This window comes from Schistosoma haematobium, chromosome 1, assembly GCF_000699445.3.
Source record: "Schistosoma haematobium chromosome 1, whole genome shotgun sequence".
NCBI classification, from domain to species: Eukaryota; Metazoa; Platyhelminthes; class Trematoda; order Strigeidida; family Schistosomatidae; genus Schistosoma; species Schistosoma haematobium.
In genome coordinates this window covers 50,218,412-50,230,189 of record NC_067196.1, presented here as the reverse complement: position 1 = coordinate 50,230,189, position 11,778 = coordinate 50,218,412, and the positions used below count along the sequence as shown (strand labels likewise).

Sequence of the window (11,778 nt, the reverse complement as noted above, 5' to 3'; positions counted from 1 at the left end):
TGAGAGTACTTACAGTGTGTTAAAATAAAGATAACACAATACTTGTTAATTCATAGCTTCGTGGGTGATCAGTAGATTTCCGTTTTCCAAGAATCATTTTATTTTATTTTACGTATCTACATTACTGTTTATAAACAAATCTATCAATGTAAGTCTAAATATATAAATAATATAGAACATTTAATAATCAGTAACATGTGTTCTGATAAATTATCCGGACTTTTCTCATAAAATCGAATTTGACGTGGAAATCTCAGCTCTTAAGACAAAATGAGTAAACAATTCGAAAATGGAATAAATATTCCAAATACGATAATAATAGCTTAAGTGGTGCATAAGTATAACATTTTCATTTATCTACGAAGTCAAATAAATCCTTATCACTAAACTTTGTTTTCATTGAGATACTGAACTGATTTAAGTTCAATTAAATTCAGTGATCACCACAACCACACACTGACAATTATGATGTTCTCACTAGTGAATAGCTTTGAAGGGAAATTCACAGACTTCTAGTGAGAAGTCATGACTAGTAGAGTTTATCTGTGTTGAGTGTGAGACAGTCATCCATCGATGACAATGGCAGATGGTCGCTGAATATCGTGGATTGGCTGATTTGGACATGAACACCTATGAATTCCGGCTTTATGGTATAAAGATGAAGTGTTCTTGTGCGAGACTGAACGTGTTGTACTGGATTCCGTATGTGGGTTTGTGGATGTGGACTGTTGAGGAGTTGCATACTGTGACGAAATGGCCATCCAACGTTTCCATGTTTTCAATGGTAGTTCAACTTGGATGGGCTCATGAGTCTAACCAAAGTCAACAGTTTCTACAATGCACTACTGAGTTATAGTTTTCTCACTATGTATCGTCGGATTTGGAGTTTCAGTATAAAGTACAAATCGGTTATTCATTCAGTAAAAATGGCAGTGACAAGCGTGACGAATAGAACACTTTGAAATTAATTATTTGCAAAAGTGTTTAAAAATGTTAAGTTTTCCAAAAGTACAAGCGGTTAGCTGTATAGAAGGAACTATAAATGTGAATTGTTTAAGTCGAAAATTTTTTATTCCGTAGAACAAAATATTCTCATTTATTTTAAAAACTAGTTCTTTTACATGTTTGTAGTCAAAAGGGGTCATTAAGAACACCAAACAAACAAAACTAGGTACATCTGTGTAGATTGTAATTAAATCAATAAAATAATTAAGATAGCAGTATTTATTCAACACAAAGTGTATTTTATTCAGTATTCAATTTAATTAACACCCCTGAAACCATTCACCACTTAGCAAGTAATTCTAATGAATACGTTTTATATATAGTTTTGTCAGTAGCAAAGTCTGTTATATGCTTGTTAAGTCTACAGTGAAAGCGTAAAAACAAGCAAACGAATGTAAAACTGTTGTAAATACAGGTTGAATTACATTTTATAACTCCAGGATTATTGTGTACCTTTTGTAGAGATTGTTTAGTTGTATAATTAAACTAAATGATCTTAGTTAGGCTCCAAGATCTAGTAATAAACATTCCAAAGAGCATACCTGCTGTTTGATGTATATCCACCTGACGAAATGATTCGTTATAATTAGGACTTATAGCTTATTCCATAAAGTGGTATTTATTGAATATGCTCTTTTGATTTACCAGTTTCTTCTGAGAAATCCTCATCTTGCTTATACTTTAAGATAGCATTAATTTGTGAGAAACACGACATACTATTCAGAAGAAAAATATCAGCACTAATGTTGTATAATACATTAATAGGCTTTTATTTCTAGTTTCCTTTTAAAGTATAGTTTTATCAGATCAGTATATAAAAATTCTGTCAAATATTGTTAAATGATAATACATTAGTTTTCAGTCATTATTTTTCTGAATTCGTAATCAAGGGAATGAGATCTAGCTATCTAGAGAGCTTATAGGCGTATACCACTAATCACTTTTATAAGTGTAACTTAATAAACTTATAATATTTTATAAAATCTAATATTTGACAATTCTCTTTGCAAACTACTACTATCTGTACTCATTAGTTGAATTAATCATAAGTCCATTTCTGATAAAATGTTCGGAATATGTAATTACTCGGTTTTGTTTACCCTCAGATAATAATTTTCATTGACTTAATTGATAGAACTCAGTCTGTAATATATCAGCTTAGTATAAATGGTGTTTCAATTTTTTTTCTACATATTACTGTAAACGTACTACTGAGTCCAAATTGAATGATTTATATTTTCCAACTCAACTCATTGTCTATTTCAACAGTTGAGATCATAAATCAATTGGAGCTAGACCATAATGGAAAACCTGGAAGCACTGGACGACGGTTTCGTCCTACTGTGAGACTCCTCAGCAGTGCGCATCCACGACCCCACCTCGTGGGGTCTATTACTTTAGTGACCGAAAGATATCAGTTGGATTATATTTTAAACTACTTATATGCAATATAGGTAATATCTCTGTCTTTTTTATGAGTAAAAATTGCAGCTATTGTCTAATAAAAAAACATCTAAACAAAACCAAAGTATTATAAGCAAAGATGGATGGTGGCTAGTAGTGGAATCTATGACAAGCGTTTCGTTTTATTCGGTATTATTCAGCTTAATGTACCTGTATCTCAGAGTTGATGTTCACAATGGGACTTGAACCCAGTAACGTTCACTTCAAACATGATCACATTATCCACTTAGTTACTGAGTCCTGATAACCAATTGCTTGTGCAATAGGTTGAAGTTTAAATTCACTTGATATTGCTTGTGACTTAAGGCAATATTGAGGTCATCTGCACAGGATTCATATATTCCAATAAGAGATTAATCAATTACAATCCTAACACATCAATGGGAAGGTTTATGTAAATAATACCAAGTGAATTTAATATTGAAAATTATTAGACTTAATCCATTGTTGAATGTCTAAAAGTATTGATCTATGAAGCAATAAAATCAATTAATTTTATGAGTCATATTCATTAACCATTATACTGACAGTTAGATATTACTTTTACCTAGTAGTATAAGTATGGCAACACTGAAAAATGTAAATCACTATTATTTGTATATTAATTCAAATTATTGTCTATAAACTTAATTTAATAAATTAGATAGAGGTAAGTAGTTTGTTTACTACAAACACTTTTAACCTACATATTTAAAGAAAAAACAAATTGAAAGAAAAGAGTAATCGAGAGAAAATTGTTTGTTCTTTTTTGTTTTTGTTTATCTAAGCTGTTTTCAACAGTAAATTGTAAAACTGATAAGTCTTATCGATTGAACGCTATATTAGTTTCCTAAGCTATTCTGGTAGCCCGAAAGCTAGAACTGCACAGCGACTTGAACACCAGAGAGAAGACGCAAGTATGAGGGAAAATACTTTACTCCGAGGTTCATTTTATTACAGAAAATATAGGGTTTTTATAATATATTTAAATGTCCTTGGGTCGCTGGAATATTCTGGAATGCTACTAAACATAGTAGCACTGTAGTAGCCAACCAGTCAGAGCTTCCGCATATGTAGTTTCGCTACCTTGATATTTCTGGCCAAGACTCTAAATGGACGCTGATTGGACGGAACACTTCTTAGTGTTTCTTGATGCGTGCTTGTCTTTTGCAAGCGATTTCTGGATCACCCCAACAAAAACACTTTAAGATTTTTGTATAAAATAAAACATAAATAACTAACATATTTTGATATTTTTCTTAAAAAAAAAATACATGATCACTTCAATAAAACTAATAGATGATTCTTAATTCTATCATGGATGATCCTGAAGGGAAAAAAATCCATACCGGTTTGTGGACTACTTGAATATTTTATTCAAAAGTTGAAATAAGCAGTTTAATTAGAAAATGTAGAAATAATGTAGTATAAAATTAAATTAGATGATTCTATAAACTATGCATTTCATTAGCATATCTATATAGATATAATTATGTTCCTATTTTGAACCCATAGAAGGGAGATTTAGTTGTATTTGTGAAACGCCTCAAATCGTTATGAAAATTTGACATATATCGCTGAAGTAAACAAAAACAATAACCGTGTCCATATTAGTGATTAATTTCAAGTCAGTTTTACAAAGTTCTAACACTGAACTGTAAACAATGCAGTAATTCAAGTTAGGAGGCAAACAATAATTTACTGATGACCTTAAATAAAGATCGCAATTCATCACACACTAATTGAAATTAGAAATGTCAAATTCTGGATTTTAACTCATTAAATTAGTGGTATGCTACTTATCACTATACATAAAGATCTAGAGATCAATATAGAGTGCGGAATCTCAGATATTTACAAAAAAGATAAGTTTTAATGGTAATGAAATAACTGTTTGGTACTCTTTGATTCTTTTGTCCTTTTTTTCTAAAGTAGATTGTTCGCCTAAATCCTTTGAAAATAATTTCATAAACATTCTTCTACATAATCGCATAAAAAGTGATTAAACAAACGTTTGAGCTTTATGACGACATAAATATAATGTGGAGTATCGAAGTTAGAGTTCTTTTATCACGAAGATTCGTTAGATTATTCTTCATGAAAAAACATTATATATGTATATATATTCAGAGACATTTGTCCTTTGAAAATGCTTTTAGGCATGTCATCTTCAAGATCTTTGATTTTCCGTAAATTTTCTATAAAGTTATGGAAGGTGATAAGCTTCATATCGTTATACCATGAAAACTGATGGACTGAATAAGTATGTTGCTAATTTATATATGTCACAAATGAACTGTTTCTGCATCAAATAATGTTATTACCAAGTTTGTTTGAGAAAATTACCGTTTGTAAATATCAGTTAGATTAGTCAGCGTTCATTTCTAATTAGAAGTTTTTATGTCCGCTTCGCGTAGTAATTATACTTGAAATGAAACGACTAGGAACCAAATGCAATTCCCACGATGTGAAGTAAGAATACTAAGAGTGGTACAAATGAAGATTTATTGACCCCAAAACACGATGATGACCGTTGTCGAAAGTACACTCATTATATATTGATCGTACACCCATATTGATTAATACTCCGGATAAAATCACATAGATGAAAAATGCACAAAGGTTATAGCAACTATCCTACAACCAATTTCGACTATGGTTAGTTTTGATTAAGCCCTCTTATTAACTTAACAGACAATGTTATTTGAACAGTGACAATTCGCGTATTTTTTGTGCCGTTATGATCACTAGATCATATGACAGACACTAGCTAAATTATTGATTGCTTAAATATCACTCGATGATTCATCCTCTTCCCCATGTATGTATGTACTCATATCCTATTATTAGTCTTTGCTTTTCACTCTTATGTGATTGGACTATAAATTTGCTTATGTATTTGCTCGTACATACATATTCGCCTCTCTGCTTCAAATTCGCTTGATGTGCTTATAGCTTTGTGATCTGCTCTATTCGCTAATAAACTGTAGTTGCCGCTTCTCATTGCCTTCTGATTTCAAACACCGTTAAAATCTGTATAATAACGGTTACAAGGGTGATTGATTAACGAAGCAAAGTCACTACAAGTTATAACAAATCATATGCTGCACGGCATGCTGACCATAGCACAAGTCAATGTAATACAAGAATATCGTATTTTACATGATACTCAAATAAATTAATGTCACAACGAATAAAATACACACAGGAAGAGAAAACAAATACAACACTGAATAATCGTCATATTGAGTTAAAAGCGGAAGTAATGTTGAACAAGAATCACGAGTCAAAATTTGATCTTGTTTTTTCATCCCGTCATATCAGAAGTTTACTTCAGAAACGTGTATAGACTCGTAAATTTTGAAGGAGGACCACATAAAACTTATATTTTATACTGATTTGGGGCACTTCAGCGAACCAGCGTGACTTTCCTTTAGGTTGAAAAGTATACATTGTGTGATATGATTAGTCCTTCTAGGACTCAAGTTTTATATGGTGTACTTCAGTATGACGAAAAATCTGGTTACTCAGTGTATCATTCTAGAGAGAAATCAGTGAAGTTTCTATAGTGAAAATTTTTATTACATGGAATATTAGTGCATTATACAACCAACTTATTAACCATTCAGTTAATAAGAAACAGATTACCTTGAATCATGAAGTCGGTAGCTAAACATCTACCTATTCTTTGTATTTCAAAATTCCTTCCATTCATTTTCCTAACTTTCAAAAAAATATACAACACCTTTCATCAAATTTTGTACATCAAATGAATATTTTTCTATTTTGATTAATTAAAACAAAGAAGAAAAATATTTAGATTTTTTTTTCATTATCATTCATCTTTCACACTTGTACTTACACATCATAGTACTACTGTTGTACCACCTTCCTTCGATTCTCTATTTTACCTACTAGCTATTTGATTTTCCTTAAATTCTAACCTCTATATGGACTACCATATATAAAAGAAAGTCTATGAAAATCTTACAATATTTTTCTACTCTTTAAAATACAGTTATAACATTGAGTTCTTCTACTTTTTTCTTCTTATTGATCGATTTGTGCAACTCAAGTTTTATTAAATGTTTATTCGTTCATTTCAGTATGCGGATAGTTTGTTTGTTTCTTTTTGTTTTTATTTTTTGAGAAAAAGGTTAATAAATAACAACAAATTGCCTTAAATAAGAACTCTCGTCTAAATTTGAACGAATAGTTTCACAATATTTGAGCTCCGAGTTAATGTGAGACATTAAAGAGGAAGAATGTATTTGTAAAATCTCATGTATACACACAATATGTTATCTTAACACTTTTCGTTTCACACCACATGTCTCTTACACACTAATGTAAATACCAACTTCAAACAGTGTTCACGTTGATTGGATGATGTATTCAGTATACAGTAAACCAAAGAACCATGTACCCATTTATATTCCATAATTTTGTTGTTTGATTATATTTTCCTTGAAAAAGCTTGAACCAGATTGCCAGGCGAAACGTTGGGTTTACTTCAAATTCTTTCACTGAGATTTTACAAACACATTCTTCCACTTTAACATATTTCCTTCTTTTTTATTTATTGTTTCAGACATTTTCTAATCGAGTTATGAATGATGTTATGAAAAAGGTTTATGAATTTACTTGCTAGAATGGTAATATATTACAGAAAAGAATACAGTTGGGTTGTCAGAACTATATGATATATTAGCGTAATACATTTCGAACAATCTGATCACACATATACTTGTTAAAAACATTTAGATATAAAAATAAAAGGTCCACTGGACTAAAAATGGGGTAAAAGGAGACAAGGATAATAATAATAATAAGAGTAATAATAATAATAATAATAATAATGTGAACACAATTTGAAAGCTAATCACTTTGGATAATAAGTCAATATTACTAGGGTAGGTTTAAGGTGAGAACAAACTGTTTTCTATTATTATTATTATTATTATTATTATTATTATTATTATTATTAACTGAAGGGAATTAAAAATCAATTTAATTAAATAACAATTAAATAGCAAAATTAGTTTAATTAAAATTTGAAAATTTCGCTGTAAAATGTTTATAAAAGTTGAAACTTTTTTAGTGTTTTCTTTTCAATACAATAAATCGTATAGCTTTTTTATTCATTATATTGTGTATTACGCAATCATTTTAACAACAATGTTTATAATTAACTAAAAGCGAATGGTATGCATGATTGCTCTATTGATTTCTGACTGATTTTATGGTACTGATTGATTTTTTTTTAATGTAAGGTCAAAATATTAAACAGTATAAATATCTTGGATGGAAAAGAAAGATCAACTTTGTCACTGCTGACGAGACCCACATGCGTAAGAAAATCATCATCTTCGTTTATAGTTAGCTCCAAGCATCAATAACCAGTATTAAACAATAATGAGTTATCACCAAAATGTTGGCTTAATGTCTGAACTGTGTCTGCAAATGATCGGTCACGTGGGTTCAAAGGCAGGATCAGATTGCAATACTTGTCCAGCTCAGTTGCACCCAATTTACGAAGTAGCACCCGCACTTTCCAAGCATCATCTTGATTGGCGAAATCAAATTTAAATAGACCTTCATAATGCCTGAACCACATCTCAAAAGTATTATTAACATCAGGATCGTAACAAAATTCAGCTAAACTATTTGCGATGCCATCTACTGATGGTGCCGTGGTTGAACTAGACCTGCTTGGTTGTAAGGGAGGCGTAACCTTGATCGCCGTCAACGTTTGCATCAATTTTAACTGCTGCTCAAGTAACAGTTCAATTTTGGAGGGGTCCATAATTGAAAAACCACTGTCGCCAAATTTGTTATGTTTGAAGCTATCACGAGTTCACTTAATCTGCAAACGAGAACAAAACTCGGTGACCAAAGACCAGTAAGTTAGCTATTTGTGCGTCCCAGTCCGCTAACTAGAGGGAGAAGTTCAAGCTTGGAGTGGGAAGTATATTCTGCAAAACAGCCAGAAACGAGCGATAACAACAAACACAATTCAAAACGTATATATACAGTGCAAAACCGTCCTTGGTGAGAGTTAACAAGTAGCATACTAAAAGACGCAACGGACCAACAGCATTTAAGATATTTCCCAGTGGGGAATACGACATGAAGGTGACAAGAGCGCCTTTGGCGCGAAAACAAAGAAATTCAAATTTTCTAAACAAAATTACAAAATTAGGGCCTTTCCCAAGTGAGTTCTGGGGATCTAACGTCCCCAAGAGAAAGATCAACTTTGTCACTGTTGTTAATAGATTTGTGATGATCAAGTATTTTCATGTGATACAGTATTTAATATAGAGATTAACCGAGTGTATAATTCTATATTAAATATCAACACTCGTTGGAACATGTATCCTAGTATTCCAATGAGAAGTTGCAACCTGTACAAGTTATTCAATTTTCTAGTGAAGATAAATGTCAAGTCATATATTAACTAAAATTGAGTAACCAAACCTATGTACTATGAATTTGCACTTCAATGATATTAACCTGTTGGTGACTAATTTACGTTGAGATCTTATTTCTGTGAAGAGTCCTGTACATAATTAGTTGAAATAGTTGTTCAATGCTGCTTGTTTGTTTGTAATCACCTACATTGATGCACATCTACTGATAATGAAGTTTATCTTAAAAATATATAATTAGTAAAAAAATTATTTATTATTTAGATTAACTCAATCACTGAGTAAGCCTAACTTCACTAATAAATTCATACATCAATCGAATAATTCAAAGTCTGTGCAAAATTAAAACATGAGATAGAAAACCAATTTTTAAATGTTTTTTTCTTTAATGTCCACCTACAAAATAGTTCGATATGTCATTTACTTCACATGAACAAATTGGTTCCGTTTGTTATTATTTATTTTTACAAAATATGAGATAAATAAAAATTAGATGATAGAAATAAACAATTTCATCAAATGCATCTATTTATTATTTTCCAAGTTGTTGATCATTTCTGTTTCATTCTATTAAAGAGACGTTCTTATGAATGTTCTCATTTATTATTAAACCCACCTAATTATGTCGTGTTTTTCACTCACTAGTCTTGAATGTAGAATGTTATGTTTTTCTTTCCAAATATCATTATTAAGTTTTATTAATCACATGGACTAATTTAAAGCGATTATCATGAAATGTAGACAGTTGTTGACCGATAGATTAAAAGGCAAATTTTTGTAAATGAAACGTTTGTGCAGAATAAACAATAATATTACAAATGTAAACAAAATTTATATAATTAGTAAAGTAGTTAAAATTTTTCACTGTTTGTGTTACCTATAATTCGAGAAAATTCGTTCATATGGACGCGTTTTTTCAAACCTTCATAAGGACAGATATAGATTTTTAAATGTAACCACTTTGTTCCTGGTTTCGGCTAGCCGTTTTCAGTTAGCTCTAAGGGTTGTTTAGGGTTTTGGTTATATGGTTTGAATCAGTTATATGCGTTTGAGATTAAGATATAAAGATAGGTTTGACTTCATTATTATATACATAGAAAGAATCCGATATTTGTTAAGCTTAACAGGATCATTTTTACTTGATAAAGATAAAAATAATTCGTTATTATTTTAAACGTTCTGAATACGATACACATGAAAAACATCAGTGACTTACGATTTTCGCGTAACTGTTGTGTTTATCGATTCTGAATGACTCATATTTATGATGCAATTTTGCCTTTAACACTATTTTTGTAAGTGGATAACATAAATTAATGAAATGTGATCAATCCATACTGCTTTTCTTCAGCTGCTTATTGGCTCTTATTCTTCTTGTTATATCCTAACGAAGATTAAATTGTGGGAACTAATTATAGACTGATATTATATATATTCTCATTGTATAGCTATTAAGAACGAGCTTATATATATTTATATTCCTCTTATCATAAGCCTTTATTTCACCTGTTGAGTATTATCATACGATTTAATATTCTTAAGTAGATGCCCAACTTCGAGATCAACAAGCTGGATTCCGAAAGGATCGGTCGTGCACAGACCAAATTGCAACACTACGGATCATCGTCGAACAATCAGTTGAGTGGAACTCGTCACTATACATCAACTTCATTGGTTATGAAAAGGCATTCGACAGTGTAGATAGGAGGACATTATGGAAACTTCTTCGACACTACGGAGTTCCTGAGAAGATTGTCAATATTATCCGGAACTCATATGACGGACTACAGTGAAAAGTAGTGCATGGAGGACAGCTGACAGATGCATTCCAAGTAAGGACCGGAGTCAGACAAGGCTGTTTACTCTCTCCCTTCCTCTTTCTTCTGGTGGTCGACTGGATTATGAAGACCTCGACATCTGAAGGAAAACACGGAATACAATGGACAGCTCAGAACCAATTAGACGATCTGGACTTCGCAGATGACCTAGCCCTCCTATCACGTACACGTGAACAGATTCAGATAAAGACAGCCAATGTAGCAGCAGTCTCTGCATCAGTAGGCCTCAGCATACACAAAGGGAAAACCAAGGTCCTCAAACACAACACGGAGAACAGCAATCCAATCACCCTTGATGGCGAAACTCTGGAAGATGTAGAATCCTTCACATATCTGGGAAGCATCGTCGATAGACATGGAGGTTCAGATGCAGACGTAAAGGCGAGGATTGGCAAAGCAAGGGCCGCATTCCTACAATTGAAGAACATATGGAACTCAAAACAACCTTCAACTAATATCAAAGTGAGAATCTTCAATACGAACGTCAAGGCAATTCTACTGTATGGAGCTGAAACTTGGAGAACTACAACAACCATCATCAAGAAAGTACAAGTATTTATAAATGGTTGTCTACGCAAGATACTCAACATCCATTGGCCGGATACCATCAGCAACAGCCTTCTGTGGGAGAGAACAAACCAACTTCCAGCTGAAGAGGAAATTAGGAAAAGACGATGGAAATGGATAGGACATCACGAGGCAAGCTCTAACTTGGAATCCTGAAGGGAAGCGGAAAAGAGGAAGGCCAAAGAACACATTACGTCGGATAATAGAAGCAGATATGAAAAGGATGAATTACAACTGGAAGGAGCTGGAAAGGATTGCCCAGGACAGGGTTGGATGGAGAATGCTGGTGAGCGACCTATGCTCCTTCACGAGGAGTAACAGGTGTAAGTAAGTAAGTAAGTTATTCCCAAATTATTGGTTATAGTCTCTCGCAATCACAGCCACTTTTGGGCTTGATCTTGTATAATTGTTATTTTTATTTTATGGTATGATGTGGTCTGGCATTCTGGACTCAACAGACAGGGCTAGACAAGAAAAGGATTAATCAGGACACTAGG

General features: G+C 32.2%; 1 protein-coding gene across 1 annotated transcript; it reads right to left on the bottom strand.

The window, feature by feature from the left end:
• Positions 1-7,548: 7,548 nt before the first annotated feature.
• Positions 7,549-8,665, bottom strand: MS3_00000837 (uncharacterized protein). Its single transcript, XM_051208450.1, has one exon. The coding sequence runs from the start codon at positions 8,252-8,254 to the stop codon at positions 7,841-7,843; it is 414 nt and encodes a 137-aa protein (XP_051074393.1). The 5' UTR covers positions 8,255-8,665; the 3' UTR covers positions 7,549-7,840.
• Positions 8,666-11,778: the final 3,113 nt, after the last annotated feature.

Bases quoted from the DNA above. Each gene is read 5' to 3' on its own strand.
- MS3_00000837 (XM_051208450.1), bottom strand. From the start codon at position 8,254: ATGGACCCCTCCAAAATTGAACTGTTACTTGAGCAGCAGTTAAAATTG.